This window comes from Lepidochelys olivacea, assembly GCF_965140295.1.
Source record: "Lepidochelys olivacea isolate rLepOli2 genome assembly, chromosome: 2".
In the NCBI taxonomy this organism is placed as follows: domain Eukaryota; kingdom Metazoa; phylum Chordata; order Testudines; family Cheloniidae; genus Lepidochelys; species Lepidochelys olivacea.
The window spans coordinates 236,531,192-236,555,242 of NC_140412.1; the positions used below are offsets into that span (position 1 = coordinate 236,531,192).

At 40.8% G+C, this 24,051-nt stretch overlaps 1 protein-coding gene across 1 annotated transcript in view; it reads left to right on the forward strand.

Moving 5' to 3' along the window:
• Window positions 1–24,051, forward strand: part of GPR158 (G protein-coupled receptor 158) — a 307,100-nt gene that overhangs the window by 156,506 nt on the left and 126,543 nt on the right. Inside the window, exon 4 of the mRNA XM_084621991.1 lies at window positions 5,768–5,985. Coding sequence (XP_084478117.1) covers window positions 5,768–5,985 — 218 coding nt within the window. The remainder of the gene's footprint in view (window positions 1–5,767; window positions 5,986–24,051) is intronic.

The window sequence follows — 24,051 nt, forward strand, 5'->3', positions numbered from 1 at the left end:
GTGTGGCACAGGGAGTCCCATTCCTGCCAGTGCTGCAGTGAAGTGTTCCTGTTTCATGCATCACTTGAGCTGCCCTCAGTTTGAGTGGATGTTGCATCCCTCAAGTGGGTGAACAATTGGTCAGAGGATAGAAGGTGGAACTCTTCATTTTTGCACATATGCAGAGGGAAATGTTGCCGTCTTGCAGTGCTTCAGGTCATGTAACCTCGGGGATAGGTTGGGTTTAAACTCCCCACCCAACAAATCTCTTGTTCAATGGCAGCCATGACAATAAACAGGAACGTCTGTTAGAGAGACTGTGTGTATGCATATAAAAGTGGCAATGTTTTGTGATTGTTGATAATGGGAAACTTTATGTCAAATTTTTGAAAAATTTCAGCTAGGCCCAGTATATATCATCTGCAGATTAACTGTAAGGAAGAATCTTTCTTAAGTCAAAAGATACTCATCACATAATTACTCAAAGCCAGCAGTGCCTTAGATGCATATTAATGACCTTTCTTTAAAGACAACTGGAACCATTTCACCAGATATGGCTAAACCAAGGTTTGCTGTTGCACTATAAAGCCATATCCTTGGGATATTTGCTGCAACATGCAACTGTTTATCAGCTGTTATCTCTATAACATGTGACATGCATAGACATAAAAAAAGCTTCCAAGAAAAACTTACAAAAATAAATGCTTGAGAACATGGATTAAAATATATTTTTGACAATTTGTCAAAGTTAAAAATTTAAGAAAAAATTATAATACTTTGTTTTTACATCATGCAAAACTTTTAATCCATAGCCAATATCTGTTGTAAATAAAAATGTAAATTTCTTAATTCTGGTAAATGTGTAAATGCTGTTTTTTCAGCATTTACGATATTAAAATATTTTATTATTATTTATATAGTGACCACAATACAGAATACATTAAAGAAGGGCTTGCTTGTAAACCAGAACTGTGAGGATTAAAGAGATGATCAAGTGACTGAGAAGAAGGGAGAGACTTCTAGCTAGATGGGTAGAACAAGTGAAAGGTGACCCCCATGTATGGAAAATAAGAAGGAAACAGATGAGAGCTTGGAGAATAGGTGGACATGAGGTCAGAGGCAGGGTGAGCTAGCTCATAGCAAACTCTGAAAACCAATAGTGTACTATTAATTTGGATGTGAGGATGGATGGGATGTAGGAAAAATGATAGAGGAGAGGAGTGATGTGGATCTGCTGGTTCTTCATTGGTCTATCAGAAGCTCAGTAAATAGAGATTTAGTCTTTTGCCTCACTCTGACCCTAATGCTGTCAGAGCTCCCAGAATGCTGATAGGCAGAATTACATATATGGGACATGTGGAAAAGAAGAGAAATTCTGGGGTTCAGAAAGTCTGCCAGATTAATGGACTTTGGAACAAAATTAAAGTCGATGCTCAATTTGGTGGCAATGACTTCTCATTCCTCTTGGGTAGCTAATAATTGTGAGATCACTTTTTTGGGATTCTGCAGCTGACCCAAGTTTGGTTGTTTCTAGCTTCCCTTCTCTCACCCCATGGGAACTTCTGCCTCCCACCTCTTTCTTCTCTCTGGGTCAGAGAGAGACTACAGCTCCTCTTGATATCCTGGTTGGAGCTAATAAAATCCACTTGTCTGCATGAGTCACTAGTACTCTGCATTTCTTCAGGGCTTTAGTACCTGCATTTAGGATGAGGCTCCACAGAGAAGTCCCATGTTCCTATATGGGTTCCTGGACACTGCCAACCCATTACATTCTTACTATGAAAAGTGAGAGATTACCTAGGGTAGCCCTTACACTAAATGTAGGGAATATTGCAAATCAGGGCTATCAATTAATCACAGTTAACTCACGTGATTAACTAAAAAAATTAATTGTGCTTAAAAAAATTAATCACAGTTTAAATTGCACTGTTAAACAATAGAATACCAATTGAAATTTATTAAATATTTTTGATGTTTTTCTACATTTTCAAATATATTGATTTCAATTACAACACAGAATACAAAGTATACAATGCTCACTTTCTTATTATTTTTATTACAGATATTTGCACTGTAAAAGTGATAAACAAAAGAAATAGTATTTTTCAGTTCAGCTCATACAAGTACTGTAATGCAAACTCTTTATCGTGAAAATGCAATTTACAAATGTAGATTTTTTTTTTGCAATTACATAACTGCACTCAAAACCAAAACAATCTCAGTCTATACTTCTTGTTCAGCCAATTGCTTAGACAAACAAGTTTGTTTACATTTACAGGAGATAATTACATTGTCACCTGAAAGTGAGAACAGACATTCACATGGCAATTTTGTAACCAGCAAGTTATTTACTGGCCAGATACGCTAAACATTTGTATGCCCCTTCATGATTTGACCACCGTTTCAGAAGATATGCTTCCATGCTGATGACGCTGGTTAAAAAATAATACATTAATTAAATTTGTGACTGAACACCTTGAGGGAGAATTGCATGTCTCATTCTCTGTTTTACCTGCATTCTGCCATATATTTCATGAAGTGCCTTTCAAATCTGAGATGGATGAGGTGTGGAGCATGCTTTCAGAAGACTTAAAAGAACAACACTCTGATGTGGAAACTACAAAACCCGAACCACCAAAAAGGAAAATCAACCTTTTGCTGGTGGCATCTTACTCAGATGATGAAAATGAACATGTGTCTGTCTGCACTGCTTTAGATCATTGGTGAGCAGAACCCATCATCAGCATGGACGCAAGCCCTTTGGAATGGTAGGTAAAGCAAGTTGGGACATATGCATCTTTAGTGCATCTGGCACGTAAATACCTTGAGATGCCAGCTACAACAGTGCTATGCAAATGCCGGTTCTCACTTTCAGGTGACATTGTAAACAAGAAGCCGGCAGCATTATCTCCTGAAAATGTAAACAAACTTGTTTGAGTGACTGGCTGAACAAGAAGTAGGACTGAGTGGACTTGTAAGCTCTAAAGCTTTATATTGTTTTATTTTTGAGTGCAATTTTTTTTACATAATTTTACATTTGTAAGTTCAACTTCCATGATAAAGATATTGCACTACAATACTTGTATTAGGTGAACTGAAAAATAATATTTCTTTTGTTTTTTACAGTGCAAATATTTATAATCAAATAAGATAAAGTGAGCACTGTACACTTTGTATTCTGTGTTTTAATTGAAATCAATTTATTTGAAAATGTAGAAAACATCCAAAACTATTTAAATGGTATTCCATTGTTTAACAGCACGGTTAATTTTTTAAATCACGCTATTAATCACAATTAAATTTTTTAATCACTTGATAGCCCTATTGCAAATACCAGAATATTATGGAAATGTTATTGAGTTGCAGAGGTAAAACTCTGATTAAGACAATAGGATGAGACCCATAACATATGCATTCTGTGCTCACCTCCTACAGACTTAGCCTGTCTGTGCACACGCTCTCACACACCTGAAAACAAGAGGAGAGAATTATCCTTACAACAGTTAAGATAAAATAAATCTATATGGCTAGTAAAGAATTTCGTTCCAAAGGTTCCAAGAGTTCTTTACTAGCCACACATACACACACACACACACACACACACACACACACACTCACCCCACTGGGATGAAGAGCAGGAACCAACAGATGCAAGTCGTACTGCATACATTGCTGCAGGAGGGTAATTTTGATGGAAGATACTGGAGCAATTCCCAGCACTTGTGAAAAGTGATGAAAGGTGTCACATTTATTTTGACACTAAATTGCTTGGAGCTTGCATCAAATTTTCCAAAAGTTATTTATGGAAGCCCTAAATCCTACCTAGAGTTTGTATATAGCACTTCCAGCAAGTTCGGTTTACTATTTTTATTTCTTTACATCTCTCTTTTTTCTTTCTACTTTGCTCCATTCAATTCTGAATTATCTGCAATGCCAGCGCCTGCCTGTGTCTGTACCTATCACACAGAGGTTTGCTGATAGATCCCTTAAATTCTTCCTCCTAACTCATGCACTTCCCAACTTGCCACTATGCCACTAACAAATTTTGCAGAAGTTCACTTGGTTTCTTCAACTGTTATATACTAAGGGTGCATCTCACTGCAGGATTCTTTCAGTGGTGTATAGTATACATACCCATATAGCCCCCTAGCATGGATATAAACAGCAGTGTAAACAGTGAGGCATGGATTAAGCCAGCACAGTAAAGATACACCTGAAGGGTATGAGTATGTGCCTGAAGTATATATACTTCGACTTCTCTACTGGCCAAGCTGTGCCCCCTGTTTACACTGCTGTTTTTAGCACAGTGGTGTCCCACTGTTTCTTGCTGCTGGAGCCCTTCCCACCACAGCAAAAGGCTCTGGCAGTGGGGGAAGGCTCCGACAGCTCCCTGTGTCTGGAACCCTTCCCTGCCACAGCGAAAGCTCTGTCAGTGGCAAAAGGCTTTGGGAGGGGAGGCAGGAGGGAAAAGGCTGAGCCTTTCCCCACTGCCTCCCCTCTGCCAGAGCCTTTCACGGACACATGTCCATGGTGTGGACACAGTGTGTTTTTCACTGTGGCGTGCAGCCATAGTTATGCTACATGCCCCTGAAAGCGATGTGTAATGTAGACATAAGGTTTGAAATTTGTGCAAATTGTTTCTGTGAACATTTTATTTTTTTCCCTGTAGGAGTGTCAAAATAAAAAAAATTAAAAATACTGTTTGTGGCCCATGTCAACAGATTGTATATAGATCAGGAGCTCTCATCCTGGGGATTGCAAACAGGTGTCTTTGGGTCATGACCTACATACCCTGGCTATATTGCTAAATTTTCAGGTGGAGGGGGCGAGTATCCCAGCAAGAATCCAGCTGAATAGAAGGACATTTGAGAGGGTTTCATGGTGTGGAAAGGGAGATCACAGTATGGAAAAAAACTGAGACTCACTGATTTAGATAGACCAGGGGTTCTCAAACTGGGATTCGGGACCCCTGAGGGGGTCGCAAAGTTATTACATGGTGGGTCACGAGCTGTCAGCCTCCATCCCAAACCCTGCTTTGCGTCCAGCATTTATAATAGAGTTAAATATATAAAAAAGTGTTTTTAATTTATAAGGGCAGGATGCACTCAGAGGCTTACTATGTGAAAGGGGTCACCAGTACAAAAGTTTGAGAACCACTGAGAGAGACAAAATGTTAACATACTTACAAGACTTCCTGCTCATATGGTTTGTGTTTGTAAATGAAAACTAGGTACAGTACCCAAGAACAAGTTCCACTTTGGGTAAGGAACTGAGTAATCATCCAATACTGTGCTGAACAATTGTTAATTAAATAGGGTTTTATCTAATTTGAAGGTAATTAACTCCATAGATAACATCTTTATGGAATTAAGGAACAATAAAAAGTCAGTTCAGAGTCTGTACTCTGAGTGTTAAGTAGCTAGCAGGGTCTGGTCTTCATGTCTCAGTAAATATAAAATTTCTTTTCCCCATGCTCCAGGCCTTTGATGTAATAAATTCTGTCATTCACCAACTGCCTTCACAGAACTAACTTTACAATCTGAGCCCATTTTAAGAATAATGGGAAAACATTTGGCATGTGAGGTTGCTCTCCTCTGATTTCTAAACTGGACTGCATTTCCCAGGTGAAGCGACCTGAACAATCCCTGCTAGCTGTACTGTAAATTAGTGAGAGAGGAAAATGGGGAGTGGGAGAAAGGTCAACAGAGAAGTGTTTTGCTCCTGTATGTGTGAACTGCCTGTGCAACGGAATTAAAGGTGGTTTACTTCCCCCATTTGATACTTTCAGGAAAAGATACAGATAATCACTTCTCCAGAGGCGAGATGTCTGAGGAAGTCTACACCTGCCTACCCTGCAGGGAAGGATGTTCTTACTGCACAGATGATACTCCCTGCTATGCACAGGAGGACAAGTATTTACGGCTTGCTATCATCTCATTTCAAACGCTCTGTATGCTGTTGGACTTCATAAGCATGCTGGTAGTCTACCATTTTCGCAAGGCAAAGGTAATCATAGGCATGTTTTCTTTTAACCTTCATGCCTGTTATATGTTGCAGACACATTTGTTTTAAATTAAATGATCTCAATTTGAATGATTAACTTCTTAACCAAGCAACTCTAATATATTTTACATAGGCCAAGATTTTCAGGCATGCCCAAATCCATTTTTAGGTGCCTGAATAAGTGGCCTGATCTTCAGAAGTGCTGTGTACCCAGCTAATTTCAGTGAGAGCTGTCAGATGCTCAGCAGTTTTGAAAATCAGGCTATTTATTTAGGCACCTAACTTGAGGAACCTATGTTTGAAAATCTCAGACTGAATGTATTTGAATCCTGTTAGGAAGGACAGATGTTTTAAATCTGCTGACAGCCCACATGGTTGAGGATTTCTTGAATCAGAAATGTGTCCAAAATGCTGATAGTTAATGAAAGTTTTAATTGGGTGCCTTTGGGTAAAGTTTTGGTTTAAAAAAAACAAAAAAAAGGGCACATGTCCCAGCAACTTGTAGGCTGTCTCTGGCATTGCTACAGTTTCATCTTATATGCTGCTCTGATAAACTTGCCACGTTCACCTTATTGCAAACATTTCCGCATATAATATTCCTGTTGTTCGCAGCACTCTCTTGAGAACTTCCAGTTTACTCAAAAACGAATAGAAGCTTGCACATATTTACTAGCTAGTTTGGGAAGATCTGCATGTGCATACAGCATACCACACTATTGAAATTAATAACTTCAGCCACTGTCCAGAAACAGGTTTCCATGTTGGCTTTCCTGCACAGCGATTGTCCAGTCTACTGAATCTCAGTTACAGTGGCAGAAAAGTGTGTGTCACGTTCTTCAAGACGACTACCTCAGTATCCTGGCAGGAAATCTCAGAATAAGCTGCAAAACTCTTTTTCTCTCTCTCTCTCTTTTTTTTTTCTTCTTCTGTCTCTGACAGAGTCTTGGCTGAAATTTTACATTTTTACGGAAATATTACTAAAATTGTATAGATTGATTCAGACAACAGACTTGATTGAATTTATAAAGTTTCTCTTAATGAAAAAAGTTTGTTGGAGGCATCTGTTTAGTTGCCTAATATAAATTTAGCAGAATAACTCCATTCCAATTCTATGAGGTTTTACCCTTTATGGTAATTATATAGTCTTCTAATGGTTGTGTTAAATAGATAATATCATTAAGAGAAAATATCAAGAGAAGCATTCTTTGTTAATTTAAATCAGATTCCAAGCCTGAAGTGGAGTGAACAAAATAGTTTGCTTCTCATTCAGTTAACATTAGTGTGCTTTGACTTTTTTTTTTCTCCTTTCATTGAAACCTACATTAGGTTTTATAATCCTAATAAAGAGGAGGATGACACTTAGTATTGTGGCAATTTTTAACTCTTTCACATAATACTGACCAGGTATATATGTGTGTATATACTATTGTAAAACAAATAATAAATGCGTCTACTTTATTACATATATTATAGACTTTTTTGTGGGGAGTGGGAATTTCCCACTTTCACTATCATTGGTAGTAGTGAAGCTGCATCCATGGCAGTGTAGTAAATGATTGTCATTTTCTCAAAAAGTCAAGTGTATACACAACCCCAGACAGGACCTGAATTTTTAATATTAAAAACCCAACCAGCATATCCTGTCCTTTCCACTTCTAAAATTCCTGTCCAGCTTTCTTTATACATCCTAAGGAGGCAGAAAAGGGAACAAGCCCAGTTTTTCCAGATTTGTAGGCTACCTTTAAGGCCTGAATAAATCAGTGTTTCAGAAGTCAGACATGGGACAAAATAGACATTTTCCCCAGACAGAGAGTTGTCTTTGCAACATTCCTTTTTCATTAAATTAGATGAAGACAGATTCAGTTATAGTTTTCCTGGCTTAAGAAATGTTGATTTTGCTCAAAATAAATTTCTTACAAGGGAAAAAAATCTAAATAAAGCAGCAATGAATTGGTGAACAATCTTTTCCTTTTTGAGCAGTGTTTTCAACTAGTAGAAATTGAAAAATTATATCCCACTCCTTCTCCTGTCACTTAGCTGAATTTTCTCTTGGATTCCTTTTGTGTCCTTTATCTTGTTGGTACAGCATGATTTTTGGGGGGTGGGGGAGAATCTTGTGTAATTAACGTGAAGTGAGGCGCTCTATGACCGGGCAAACATACTGAGAACAATGATAATTTGCATAAGAAAGCTGTCTGTTACATTGGGTAATGACAGAAAATTGGAATGAAAGAATGGAGCTGGTAACTGGCCATACATTTTCTCTCAAGAGGAAAAGTCATTAAAATGAAATAAAAGCTATTGGAACATTTAAAATATCTAGACTCTGAGTATAAAATGTATTTAAAAGCAAACAAACTGTATTATATTAGAAGATGTGTGCCTTGTTATGGTTGAGATGTAAAACTGCTCCAATCCATTGAGATGGATCAGTGTGGGAAGGAGAGCCGTTGTGATTCACAAAGGTGTGAATATGAAGGCAGATATTTTAGAAAAAGTAATTTGTTCATGTAAACTTTTAAGGGACTATGTACTGTCACCATTAGAAAATATAGATTTGAAGACCTTTAAAGTTGCACAGTTAGATACTCAGAAGTCAAGAAATGCCAGCTAAGGCCCCAATCCTGCAAAGACTTATGCATGTATTTAATGTTATGCACTATGGCCCTGATTTACCAAAGTATCCATATTTAGCATGTCTTTAGGTGCTTTGTTGAAGTTCTATTTACTGTATTGGGAATTGGGGCTTATGAGTAGTACCACAGAAACCAGCTTAGCTTATTCTCCTGTTATATTTTGTTTTCATTCTTCTTTATACTGCCAAGTTCTGACTGGAAGTGGAAGTGCCTGGCTATCGTCACAAAGGCTGTTTGTGTAGTATTTGCATCCCCATTCAGAGAGATGATGGGCATACCGTATATAAGTTAGGAACAAAGATCACCAGGAGGCATTTAATTCCAATGTACTAAGGTGAACTTTTATAGCAACCATCGCATTAAAAGTGTATTTAAACAATTGTCACTTAACAATAAAATGAAGATTTAAAAATTTTCAAAATTAATCATTGTAAAATAGTAATCACATAACCCTGCAGCCAGGTGGTGTTAACAGTGGTAAAGGCCTGGTGCATTTTTGTCTGAGTCCTTTTTAAATGAACTAAAATGGCTTGAGCCCCCACCTAAAAGCCTTATCCACTCCCAGGTTTAGGAACTGATAGTTTAAATCCTCTTTAAATCCACTGTTGCAGGTGTTTCTTCCCCACTGACAAGCATTCAGAAATCCTTGGGAATATGAAACCACAAATACCTTTTACTGGGGGAGGAGGAGGAAAGAAGATAAACTTCTATTTACATGAAAAATGAAATGAGCAAGACACAAACAACTTATGAGTGATGTGGCTGACTCCACATTCTCAGTAATTAATTGCCAGCTCGTCGGGGGCCCAGAACTCTTACTCACAACACAATCCTAACCTATGCCAAACCTTGCTTACTCATTAATCCAGGTAGACTCTGTGGTGGTCAAGTAAGCACCAGGAAGTGGTTCTCCTGAGCTTGTCCACTGCCATCCAGTGAAGTCTGCACCACCAGGTCCAGCTCCAGTCTGTGGCTGGCAGTTTGATTCTGCAAAGTCATCTTCTCCAGGCCTGCTCGTGCTAGATCCTGGTCCAGTGAAATCAGTCCACTAGCTCTGCTACTGCCAAGTATGCTTGCATAAAGTCAGCTTGGCTGTGGCCTGGCCCTGCCTGTGAAGTCAGCACCATCTGCTCAGCTGCCACCAGATCATGTTCTGTGTTACAGAATTAATTCTAGTATTACCAGGTCCAGTCCCATATAGTCAGCCCCACTGCTGACAGGTCTGGTACAACAAGTCAGCTCCATTCAGTTATCATAATCCCTGGACAGGAAACCCAAACAAAACAAGATCCCAAGACAGATTCTCAGCTGGTGTTAACTGTCATAGCTCTGTCAGTGGAGCTATGACAATTTATGCCAGCTGAGAATCTGTCCCCTTAGAGTTTTCATTTTTGGTTGAATTTGGGCTCATTACAAAATCAGAGTCAACTATCTATCCGCTCAGGATGACCCATGTTCCCCAGGCTATACCTCTAATAATTTCTTCCTGTTACAAATACATTTATATGCACCATTTAATATTATTTCCAACATGAGATGTAAATGACCCTCAAACAATACAACAGAGAACATGCACAGAACTACACTGAGATGGAATCAAAATATACAAGTTAAGCTTGCCAGAGCTACCAATTCCCCTTTCTCCCATATTAGCAACACAGAGCTTCTTGTCCCATATAACAGCTCTGGGGTTCACAGTAGCAATGATTGCATTGCAAGAATTATTAGTTTTCCCAAAGTAAGATAATCCAAGGCCATTTGTGTTCCACGGCTTTAAAGGGATAGGACTGCTAGGATATTGATTAATATCCAAATATAATGAATTTCCTAACTCGCTGACTCCTTAATTGCTAGTGTAATCTAGAGAACAGGGCAGGGCCTGGGTCTCCTTATCTACTCCTGCCACACACACACACACACACATTAGGGATGGGGACAATAACAGGAATACTGGAATTTGCCTTTAACTTACTTTACTTCTGCCTGTCAAAGACAGAAGGGACAGAAGGGGAGGAACCTGCAAAGGGGCAACATCAGAAAGGGGGTTAGAGGAGGCCCAGAGATGAAAGTCAAACTCCTGGGACCATTGACCGAAGCTCCTCTAACAGGGCTGGTAGAACTTTGGGTAGGGGCCAGACTCCTTTCAGCCCAGGGAGGGGAAAGACTCGAGTAAGCCAGCTGGAGGACTGGAGTTACAGACGAAGACTGATGGATATAGGTTCCATCCTGGAATCAACTAAGGGAAACAGAGGCAGGGTCTGTGGTGGACTGCTGGGGTTGCTACAGGACTGAGGTCCAGCCTTACATGCACACTCTGCTGCTGCATGTGTGTGTGTACACCAAAGTCTAACATTTCAGTTGAGGTGGAAACTTGGAAGAGGGGAAGAGCTTTTGCATAGATGGAACAGCTGCTTTTGCATGCTGCACTGGTGGTATACACTCGACAATTCCTAAATTATATATTGATTATGTGCAGGGTTAGTTTACTTTGCATAAATTTTCTTCAGCACTGAATTATGAGCATGAACTGAGATTCAAAGTGTACGTTAGAAGAGTTGCATTGTAGTGTGGGTGGATATCTTTAAAAACACTGAGCTTGTTGTCTACAGAACAGGGTAGACAGGGATGGTGTCCCTAGGCTCTGTTTGCCAGAGGCTGGGAATGGGCAACAGGGGATGGATCACTTGACGATTACGTGTTCTGTTCATTCTCTCTGGAGCACTTTGCATTGACCACTGTTGGAAGACAGGATACTGGGCTAGATGGACCTATGGCCGTTCTTATGTTCTTATTCATTTTAGTCAATTGCCCATTTCCTTTGTTTATAAACGGAGCTCACAACAGTGTCCTTTTCCCAATTTCTGTATAGTCACAATATGCCTTTAGGTAGGCTCTTCATTTTAAGCTCTCATATAAGTAATTGCAGGATGCCCTATTAAAAAAGATGTATGTGGACTTAAAATGCCTATATTTGCTGATAGAAGTTAGAGCTGCAGTAATGGTTACTGAAGTTCCAAAAGAAAATCCTTTCACAGCCATGAGTGCAACAACGTGAATATCCTACATTTACTGGATATAGTGTCATTCACTCTTCAAAGCACAGTGTTTACACGAGATATATGAATGATCTAGGGGAATCTAGTGTTCAGAATTTAATCAGGAAAACAAACCCAGCTCTAGTATGGACAATGTAGTTGCCCTGACGAACTAGGACAGTGGTTCTCAGCCAGGGGTAAACATATACCTGGGGGTATGCAAAGGTCTTGCAGGGGGTACTCAACTCATCTAGATCAGTTTTTCTCAACCTGTGGGTTGAGACTCCCAAGTGGGGGCTCCAAGATAGGTTTAGGGGGGGTTGCAAGTGCAGGGCTGATGTTAGGGTTGGAAAGCAGAGCAATTGACTGGTGCCCCATGCCACAGGGGGCCCTGCTAAGCTAAGTTACATGCATCAGCCCTGGGCAGCGAAGCTTGGGCTTCAGCCCTGCCACCCAGGGACTTGGGCATCAGACAAGGCTCACAAGTGAAAAACAGGCTTAAGTATCATACTGAAATGCAAGTACAATATTTATATTCCAATTGATTTATAGTTCTAAGGTAAAAATGAGAAAGTAAGCAATTTTTCAGTAATAGTGTGTGGTGACACTTTTGTATTTTTATTTCTGATTTCTGTAAGCAAGTAGTTTGTAAGTGAGGTCAAACTTGGGGTATGCAAGACAAATCAGATTCCTGAAAGGGATACAGTCTGGAAAGGTTGAGAACCATTGGTCTAGGATATGAAAGAAATAAGGGTCTAGATCAAAAATATGTAAATTGGCTCAAGTTCAGTTATGTGAGAGATGAGAGGTGAGAAGATCAGAGTATTTGGAGGCACTACTAAGATATGTGACCTTACTTTCTATAGAGGGCATCTGTCCTCTGTTTGACAAGGCGGTCCAAAATCTTTGGGTCCTGATGTACTCTTAACTTTTTCATGGGTGCCTAAATACCAATAATAGCAAGAAATTTTTTTAAAACCTTTTGGCTGCCCAGAAGGCTGCATCCTTCTCCTCTTAGATGTTGATCTAGCTGCTTAGTTTTCATTACCTCAGAGCTGGATTACTGCAACATGCTATATCTTGTCCCCACGCTGTCTTGACATCTAGAAACTACAGATGGTTCAATATACAGCATCCTGCCTTCTAAGTGGTATGAACCAATGAGAGCACATAATGCAAAACTCCCCACTCTGCATTGACTGCCAAACCAATCCCAGGTCCTGGTCTTTGTGTTCAAAGCTCTTCTCCATGGCAACAAGGTTTGGTAAGTGTGCTACTGTTTATCAGTCCCAAATTCAGACTTAAAGGGGCTGGTAATGGGGCATTTTCAGTGGAGGATCCTTGGCTGTGAAATTCATTAATAGCAGAGATTAAGCTGTGCCCCAGCCTTGTAAGTTTCAATTCATGCCTTATTTAGATATTTTAATAAATGGCTTGAAGTAAACATAGTAAGGAATTTTCTCCTGCTATTCAAGGTGAATTTCTAAACAGTGGAACAATTTTCCAGAAACAATTTCAGAAGCATCATCTCTTCAGAAATATAAAACTAGACTGGGTTAACTACTAGAATTTATAGTGGCTTGTTCTTTTCAATCTTAGTTCCTATCTGTCTTCTATCTGAGCCGTTGTAGTCCGTCTGGTACAGTTCTATTCCCTACAACACCGTAATAAGTCTTTCCCTTTGATTCTTTGATGTAAAGCTGAGAGTGGATTCAGGATAACTTCACTTAACTGAATTTCCATTTGGATTTGTGAATGAACACCTATGGATTTTCTGGAAGGTGACTTTTGTAGTATCAGCAAAATAGCAGCAATGTGATATATTTATTATGCTCTCGTTGCTAGTATCTGTGCAGCTTTCCTATTAATCATTAGCAATAGCAAAGTCCTTAGTGGATATCATGGAGTCTCTGGCACTTCTCCCATTACAGGGTCAGAACTCTGTTGAGGTAGGGCTTGCGGTTTTGGGGAAGAGTGGATGGGAATAAAAGGGCTGTTTGAATTTTGAGTATCGCTTATGGTGAAAATGCTCTCTCAAATTAATGTTTGCAACATTTCCTGAAGATGGGCAGACTCTGCATTCATCTGGTCTCCTCTGGGTGATTGTTCCATAGCTGGATCCCCTCAGCAGACAACGTTTTTTTGTCCCTAGTTCTCACACACTTCATTGTGGGCTTTATTATCTGTATTGCCTCAGACATACACAGTAGTCATGAGGGTTCATAGATCACAATTTAGTCTTTGATGTAGGTGGGGCGTGTTGTACGATGTGAACAAAAATGTGTTAGTGTCTGCATATCCATATAGCGTCTGCACAATGAGAGAGGAGAAGACACATTTTTTTTAAAAGAAAAAATGTTTGTGAATCGTCCTTCCATTTCCCAGCCTGTCTGATTTGTAAAGTGCTTTAGTTTAGAATACTTGGGGATTGAAGGTGCCATATAAATATAAGACATTGGGTTCAGTGCATGCTGTCTCTTTCTGCTGAGGTTCACTGATAAATTTGGAAGCTTTCTATAGCATAAGTGAAAGACGGAAAAAGGCCCGTGGAATGTCTGGAGAAAACTCTTCTGGTAGAATGCAGCAAAATGGCTGAATTGCTTCACCTCAGCTCATGCCTCTTTTTGTATTACTTTCCATGTATAGGGATGAACTTCTGCACACATTGAAGTGTTTTCCTGAATCAGGGCCTTAGAACGTGGCTAGCCTAACTCATGCTTGCAGACTGAACTGTGACTCACTATGCTGGGCAAATTAGTTTGCTGGTAATCAATTATACATGCATATATGTTATATATTTAATGTTTTGTTGTTTTTTTCCTCTGTTATATGTTCTGATTTGTCTCAGATTTGGTAGCTTGTTCTGCCTGCCTGAGAAGATGACATGCCTTAAACATCAGGGGGCAGATGGCTTCTTGGAACGGACTTGATTATGTGTTCCATAAATTCTCTTGAAGTATAGGGTTGGTTAACTTACAAACTTTTAACCGTGATACTTATGAGCTGTCATCTTGAATCTTCTGCAGCTGCAACTGATGACTTTTTTCTTTTTCTATTAAAAAGAGAGGAGACATTCTGGTGACTTTAGCCACAGGGAGAGCATTTTCACTATGCGAGTTCTTCACCTAGAGATACAGTGTTTCAGGTTTCCGTATTGCAGGTGTGGTGTATCTGGTATAGAACAGGATTTCTGCTTCAAAATGTAAGCCAACTTATCTTCAGAATAGACCATGACAAGTTTCATTACTTGTATAACAAAAAGGATCAAGCTGCAGGTGAATTTAAAAAGAAAATGTCTGGGGATTTCTTGGTCTTCTGACATCTTGTGCACTTTCTCTCTTAACGAGATTGATTTATTACTGACGGCTGCTTGCCCTTTGTTTTCTCCTCATTTTTTAAAAGTAGAAAGTAAATGCAAGTATATTCTGTTTGGGTACAGTAATAGGTTAGCTAGTTGTAGAGGAAAACTAGATTGTTGTCTAAATATTTATTTTTAAAGCAGAAATGAAAGATATAAAGGGATATATTTATTGAGTTCAGAAATACTGCAAAAGCTTCCAAATACGAGTGATCCTGATACATTTGCCTGTATAACTTAGATATCTGCACATAATTGTGTATAACCAACTCTAAAAATCTGGCTTTTGATTTAATTTGAAATTACTATATTTTCGTATCTCATTCTGTTTGAAAAATACTTTCAAATAGGACAGTAAACACTTAAAGTAGTGAATGATTTTGTAAAAGACTGAATTGAGTAGTAGTCAAGAATAAGTTTCATTTGTACAGTTCTTTTCATCCTAAAAGATCCCAAATGGAGCATTTTACAAGCTATAAAAAATAGAATGCCAACATTGCAACACTACTGTATACATGTAATTTAGTCTGTATGTGAATGAGTTTGTTGTGTGCAGTTGTAAGCCAACCAAAAACAAACAAACAGAAAACCCCTAGTAAGTCCTTTGAATGTATTAACAGGAAGTTCACTTTCTCTGGGTAACTGTCTTAGTTTGTCTCCAAATTAATTACAAAGGAAATAATTGAAAAAATAATACATATAAACAATGAATTTACTTCTTGCACTGCTTCCATGAGAGATCATCTCAACAGCTTAATTAATTGTAGTCAACTTTGGAAAAGTCTAGCAGTAAATGGAAACACACTCATTGACTTCAGTATAGAGCTGATTGGAGTATTTTTGACAGTCTTTTTTCTGTTGAAACAGAAATGTTAAGAGAGGGGTACTCTTTTTCTATAGTCCAGTGGGGTTAGGGTACCAATTTGGGATGTGGGGTAAGTCCCTGCCCTGCCTAACTTGGAGTAGGGACTTGACCCTGGGGTTCCTATATCCCAGGCTGGTACCCTAACCACTGGGCTATAGAATTTATGGTCTCCCTGCTTCACAAAAAAATTTCAAAAGGTGTCATTTTCCTACCACATTAGAATGAAAACAAGTGTTGAAACCTCAAAACTGTTTTGTGAAAAGAAAATGTTTTTCAGCCAACCCTACTTCAATGGGCTTTGATTCAGGCCCTATAGGACTCTCTCTGGCTGCGAGGGGATGCCAGTATTTATATACACTGATTCCATTAGACCTTGTCAAATGCTAGGAATATAAATATAAGTGACACAAAGGGCTGCTGGTTTCTAGGCTGTCCTTCTCTCCTGGAGTCACAGGCGAGGCTGGCTGGGAACTAGCAAGTCTCAGCCTTTGCTTTAAATACAAAAGGCTAAGAGAAGATTCAGCCCAGACTGCTCATTGAATTCCAGCTTGAAGGTCATACAGCAAGGGTCAGTGAAATACTCTCTACTTGTTTAAACTCTATCCTGGCTACATTGACTTTTTTTCTATTTTTTGTGGGAAATTTTCAAAAGAAATGAAGTTTTTAAATAGTAGCGCTTCCTTGCACATTTTGTACTTTTTCAATTAAAAAAAAATACATTTAACCGTAGGGAAAAAGGGACTGAGGAGGAACAAAGGGGGGAAAATACCACACACACTGAAAATCCAAATACCAAAAATTGAAAACCAAAACAAAACATGCAGTGCAAAACAAAAATTGTTTAATTTCAAAATTTCCTATTGAAAATTTTTACTTGCAGCTAAATCTCATTTTGGCAGGATTTTTTTTTAAAGTCAACGAGCTCTCTCTACTTAAGACCAATTACTTTCCCTAGGTGATAGAGACTTCCTTCCTTTCTGTCATGTGACCATAGTAAGGAATCACACAAAGGGTCAATTTCTCCTAACATTGACAAAAACCTTTATTCACTAATCTCTTCTCTGCTTATTGCTGCTAGGCTACTGATAGCCTCCCACTGGAAAAAGAAAAATAGTCCATCTTTAGAGGAATGGTTCAAAAATATATGGGAGGTGGTTGTTATAGATACTTAGATATTTAGTCACCGTTTATTCAGTACTCAAAACTATGTTTGCCGGCCAAAAAATAAACAAACCTAAACATCACAACTGTCCAATTTTTTCAATATTAACATTTGATAGACATTCCTGGTTTGTTAAATGTGTGTAATCAGAGAATTCACTCAAATTAATAAAATCACGAGAAATGACATGTCATGGGTGGGGTAAAATGCTCAGTCTGTAACATGGTAAATAGAGAGATCCAAAGATTATATTATTCTATAATGTTTTTCTAAGCAAAAGCTCATTGTTTTAAAGATTATTGTGTTGTCTCTGATATTTACATGGCTAGGACCTGTGAACCTGTTAAACCTTTCTAAATAAAGACATAGTTTAAAAAAAATGATAATCCAGGCTGGGAGCGGGAGAATGGATGGGGAAGTGGAATTTATTCAAATAAGAGTTTTATTCCTAAAACTCCTTCTCTCTCTCTCTCTCTCTCTCTGCTTCACTGCAGAGCTTCTGTATGCCTGGAACTGCTACTTGTATACCTTCCACTCTGGCTTTCTGATACTTTTAATGAATCGGAACACCTTAGGGTTGCCAACTTTCTAGTTGCATAAAACCCTGCCCTACCCCTTATGAGGCCCCACCGCCCATTCACTCCAACCCCCCCCCCCCATCTCATCCACCCTCACTCACTGTCACTGGGCTGGGGCTCCAGCTGGGGGTGTGGGCTATGGGGTGGGGGCCAGAAATGAGGGCTTCAGGGTGTGGGAGGGGGCTCATGACTGGGGCAGGGGGTTGCGGTGTGGGAGTGGGTGAGGGCTCTGGTTGTGGGGGTGCACGCTCTGGGGCATGGCTGGGGATGAGGGGTTTGGGGTGCGGGAGGGGGTCTGGGCTGGGGTCAAGGGGTATGGAGTGTGGGAGGAGGCTCAGGGCTGGGGCAGGGGTGCAGGAGGGAGTGCGGGCTCCAGAAGGGAGTTTGGGTGCAGGAGGGGGCTCAGGGCTGGGCGTGTGGGAGGGGGTATGGGGTGTGCACTCTGGGAGGGAGTTAGGGTGCTGGAGGGGGTTCCAACCTGGGGTGTGGGAGAGGGGTTGGGGTGTGGGCTCCAGCTGGGGGGTGCTTACCGCAGATAGCCCCCAGTCAGCAGCGCAGTGGGGCTAAGGCAGGCTCTCTGCCTGCCCCGGCTCTGTGTGGCTTTCGGAAGCAGCAAGCATGTCCGGCCCCTAGGCGGAGGCACAGCCCAGCGGCTCTGCATGGTGCATGATGCCCTCGCCCCCAGTGCTCCTATTAGCCTTGGTTCCTGGCCAATGGGAGCTGTAGAGCCGGTGCTCAAGGAGGGGGCAGCACGCGGAGCTTCCCTGGCTGCCCCTGCGCCTAGGGACCGCAGGGACATGCTGGCCGCTTTTGGGAGCTGCGTGGAGCCATGGCACACAAAGAGCTTGCCTTAGCCCTGCTGCACTGCCGACTGGACTTTTAACGGCTTGGTCAGCGGTGCTGACCGGAATCTCCAGGGTCCCTTTTCAAGCGGGCATTCTGGTTGAAAGCCAGGTGCCTGGCAACCCTAGAACACATATCCTTGCACCCACAACACAAGTGGAAACCTGCCAAACCTGGAGCAGGGCAATACTAATCCAAGAATAAATCCCCTTGTAACACCAAAGGGCACGTAGACCCCATTATATATACAATCTTTAATAAATGCCTGTTTTTTCAGACAGTTTGTTGTTTATGAGGGTAGTGGTTATCTTCCCAGTGCCTTCCAACTGAGTAATTTATGTTGCACTTGTGCCCAGTGAGATCTGCTGTATCTTTGTTTTATACCCAGGGTGAATTGCCTGGTCTCTGTATTTTTCTTATCTGTTTAGTCTCCCAGAGGATTGATTTAAACGAGTCACCTCCATGATTCTGTCTATGCATCCAACGCTGCTCTGTTGATATGCACTGAATTACATAGGGTTACTTTTCAGTTTATGAAGTAGTAATGTGTTATGTTCATATTTTGGATTGGTGAGCAAATCTTCCTTGTTTTTTTCTCTAATAGATTGCATCAGGTGCATCCATCTTATTAGCAGGTTACCTTTGCCAATGTAAATTGTCTTGCAGTCAGTGCGCCGGTTCTTTCATTCCTTCTTAGGAATGGCAGACTTTCAAATGGCAGAGCTGCTCAGTGAAAGTGAGAAAAATCAAAGTATGTTACTCTTTTTTTCCCCCTCACTAGCTTTCCATGGTGCCACGTTGCATATGGCTCATAGTGACATGTGGCCCTAGAGAAAACTACAGCTTTGCTGGAGTATTGCCAAATGCCTGTCAGATCTAGTTGTTGAATCCAGTGATACAGAATGTGACAGCTCAGATAGAGAATGATTCTAATTTTCTTCTTGCATTTTTTTCTTTTTTCCTCCTCATTGCAAATACTTTGAAGCACAAAATTTTGCTTTGTTTGTGGATGTTTGGAAATTCAATGCTAATTAATGTAGCTGTATTTTGTTAACTGCACAGGACCATAGAGAATTGAAATGCAATATCTTTCACACTTGTTTATCCATCATTTTAGCTTTTTGTTTCATTTTATCTGATGCAGTTTAGCCATATAAAAATATTTGCATTTCCCTTGTGGAAATAATTAAGTTTATTTATGGCTCTCCAGCAGTACCTGGGAGGCATGTGGGATTTTCCTTCTCTAATATGATTTACTGCAGTGTTTTGAAAGCAAAGAGCTGATATGGTCACTGCCTTCAGAGATGTGGGGACAATGAGTGGTTATTTATCCTAAGGCCTACTAACATTTCTAAATGCTATGAACAAATATTGTGCAATACCAAAATATGGAACGGTTAAACACAATTTGCAAACTAATATTTTTTTTGCTGCACTGAAATTTAAAATTAGTAGTACAGAAAAGTGCTTAATTAACAAAGGCCACAGTTAGGGGTAGAGGAGGCATAAGATCAGACTGAAGACTATTGGGGAAGATGCTTGCAAAACACTTGCCTGCATTCAGTAGTAGTAGTTCAGTTTGCACTGTTCATTTCTAGCTTTCTCAGGCACTACGTTGACTCTCAGATGTTTTAAGGAGAAAATTTACAATAAAAAGAAAGTAAATTTCTAAATCCAAAGGTGGTTATTAAAGAGATCACTACTGAAACATCGAAGTAGCTTGGTTTGATGCATGCTGCACTCACGTGTAGTGGAAAATGGTGACTGCAGAGAGAGAGGGAGAGAGATGTGGTTCCCTGGTCCCTGTCTGTCTTGCTCCGGCAGAATCAAGAGCAGCAGGGAGTGTGCTCTAACTTCTGACACTGCTGTAAGTTGCTTCATGGAATTTATGCTTGTGATAAATGAAGCGGGGGGAGAGGGAGGTAGCTCCCTTTTATGGACACCCAACCAGCCAGCTAGCTATAAAATTCGTCATAGTAGCTGTTCTCTACTTGCTTTACCTGTAAAGGGTTAACAAGCCCACAAGTAAAAGAAAAGGAGTGGGCACCTGACCAAAAGAGCCAATGGGAGGGCTAGAACTTTTTAAAATTTGGAAAAAAAAATTCCCTTTGTCTGTGGTTGTTCCCCAGAGAGCAGAGATACAGAGCAGCAATGCTGTAAGCAGCTTTAAGCCAGGTATGATCATAAATCATTAGATCATACCTAGAACTACTTATCTGGAACACCCAAATGTGTAAGTAGATCAGGAATGTTTAGAAAGACGCGATTAAGGTTATTTCTGTTGATTTTTTGTGGCTAATGGACTCCTCTGTGCTAACCCCAGATGCTTTTGTTTGCTTGTAACCTTTAAGCTGAAATCCCAAGAAAGCTATTTTGGTGCTTAATTTTTGGAATTACTCTTTTAAAATTTAGCAGAAGCCTATGTTCCAGATGTATTTTCTTTCTTTTTTGTTTTAATAAAATTTACCTTTTTAAAGAACAGGATTGAATTTTTGGCGTCCCAAGAGGTTTGTGCATGTTGTTTGATTAGCTGGTAGCAACAGCTAATTTCCTTTGATTTCTTTCTCTGCTCTTCCCCGGGTGGGGGGGTGGGGGTGAAAGGGCTTAAGGGTACCCCACAGGGAGGAATTCCCAAGTGCTCCTTCCTGGATCTCAGGGGTTTTTTTTGTATCTTGGTGGTGGCTGCATTTACCAAGCCAAGGTCAGAAAAAAGCCTGGAGTGGCAAGTATTAATTTTTAAAATCCTTGCGGGCCGCCATCTTCCGCATTCAAAGTGCCAGAGTGGGGATTCAGCCTTGACGATGCCAATGGGGTGGGCAGAGTAGGAGGAGCTTGACTCTACTATGCCCCCTTTCTGCCTCTGCACCGACTCCTACATCCTCCATCCTCTCTCTCACAATGGGGATGGGAATAGGGCAGCCTGTGTAGGAAGCAGCCATGCCAGAACTTTTAGTGGACTGGAAAATCTGATTTTCTGGAGACCTAACCCTTATTTAGAACAGGAGTACTGCATGTATGGGGAGCAGAAGCTCAGATTCAAATTCTCTGAAGAAGAGCATGCCTGTGTGTGGATCAGAGTTACACAGTGAAACATACTTATCAGTGTAGCGCCACCACTGATGCCTTAAGATGTATTAGACACCTTAATGAATCAACAAGTTGATGATTCAGGTGTTGGGGCTGAACATGGAGTCACCGGGAAGTTTTCTGCAAACTATATCCTAGAGGGACAGCTCAGTGACCATCAGTTGTGACTTTGACTCTTGCTTTCTTGGCTAAGGAAAGAGAATTGAGAGCATGTGGAAACCATGCTAATGGAGATCAGCAACACTTCCTTGAGGAGTAAAATCAACCTTCCACCCTACAGCACGCCATAATTTGCCCATCACTTGAAACAACTGGCCTGTCCGTCGACCATCCATTATCTAGCCTCTCATTCTGGAGTGGGCTAACTGAGAATTTTCCATCTCCACCAAGATACTGCCAATGTTCTGGACACCCTCCCAGTCAACCTGGGACATGGAACAGAGAAATCATTTGAAGCTTGCCATGGACAAGGGCCTGGACCTCCCCACAGCAGCTAGTACAGTCAACTGTGTAATAGTGACGTCCTGCCTCAAAGATATGATGGATGGGGAAGAATTGGTCAGGGAAGTAGAAGTGGCTGGCAACCTTGGCTGCAGTGACCATGAGATGGTCGAGTTCAGGATCCTGACACAAGGAAGAAAGGAGAGCAGCAAAATACGGACCCTGGATTTCAGAAAAGCAGGCTTTGACGGCATTAGGGAACAGATGGGCAGGATCCCTTGTGAGGCTAATATGAGCAGGAAAGGAGTCCAAGAGAGCTGGGCAGCACAGTTTGGGGAGGAGGTGAGCAGCCCGCAGTGGTGAAAGAACAGGTTAAGGACTATTTAGAAAACTGGACATGCATAAGTCCATGGGGCTAGATGCAATGCATCCGAGGGTGCTGAGGGAGTTGGCTGATGTGATAGCGCAGCCATTGGCCAATATCTTTGAAAACTCGTGGCGATTTGGGGGAAGTTCCGTATGATTGGAAAAAGGCAAATATAGTGCCCGTCTTTTAGAAAGGGAAGAAGGAGGATCCGGGGAACTACAGACCAGTCAGCCTCACCTCAGTCCCTGGAAAAATCATGGAGCGGGTCCTCAAGGAATCCATTTTGAAGCACTTGGAGGAGAGGAAGGTGATCAGGAATTTGTTCCCAGAGGATGTTGTGAAGGCCAAAATTATAAGTGGTTTCAAAAAAGAATTTGATAAATTCATGGAGGATAGGTCTATCAATGGCTATTAGCCAATACGGTCAGGGATGCAACCCCATGCTCTGGGTGTCCCTAAGCCTCTGACTGCCAGAAGCTGAGAGTGGATAATGGAATGGATCACTCAATAATTGCCCTGTTCTGTTCATTCCCTCTGAAGCACCAGGCAGTGGTCACTTTTGGAAGACAAGATACTGGGCTAGATGGACTATTTGTCTGACCCAGTATGGCCATTCTTATGTTCTTCTGTTCTAATTTCTGACACACCAGTTTTGGTTCACTGATTTCTGGTCCTGTATTTCTCTTGTTTATCAGACATGATTTTGACACAGTCCTTGAATTATGTCACCAGACTTTTTTATTTGTAGTAATTTAATCATTCTGTCTCCCTTTTGCACCTTTTCCCATCAAGGTGTATTGTTATAGGTTATTGTGACACTTCATGAATTTTCACGCACTTCCATACTTGAGCTCACAATTAGGGTAAATTTAGGATCAAAATATAGGGTCAAATGTAAGGTTTCAGTTTTTGTCTACAAACCCTCACTGGGCTCAAGTTATTTGAGTGGACAAGGCCAAGTTTCACTGAAAGCAACCTTTGCTCAGTTGAAATGTGGTACAGCTATATCCTGCATAAGCTGTGAGTTTTCTATAGAGCCACATAGCATGGGTATGTCTAGACTTCCAGGTGGAGGTGTCATTCTCAGCTTGAGGAGATGTACTCGCTCTAGAGCTGATCAAGCCAGCTTGCTAAAAATAGAATGCAACTGTGGCAGTGTGAGCCGAGGGAGGGGCCAGGTGCCCCAAACATGTGCCCATCCAAGACCCTAGGCATATACTTGGCTGGCTAGCCCCTCCCACCACTCATGCTGCCATGGCTATACTCTATTCTTAGTGCATTAACTTAACCAGAGTTAGCTCAGGTATGTCTCCTTGAGCTGGGAATCAACCCTCCCCAGCTTGACGTGTAGACATATCCTATGAGCCATATAGTCTCCTCGACTGTAAGGTCAGAAGGCATCATCATGATCATCTAGCCTGACCTCCTGCACATTGCAGGCCACAGAACCTCACCCTCGTGAAATAGACCCCTAACCTCTGGCTGACTTACTGAAGTCCTCAAATCATGGTTTAAAGACTTCAAGTTACAGAGAATTCATCATTTACACTGGTTTAAACCTGCAAGTGACCCATGCTGCAGATGAAGGCGAAAACCCCCCAAGATCTTTGCCAATCTGATATCAACCAGTTTCTCATCCCAGGTGTCAGTTCATGGTTCAGTCCTATATTGATTAATTTTATGAGTAAGAGTTCAAA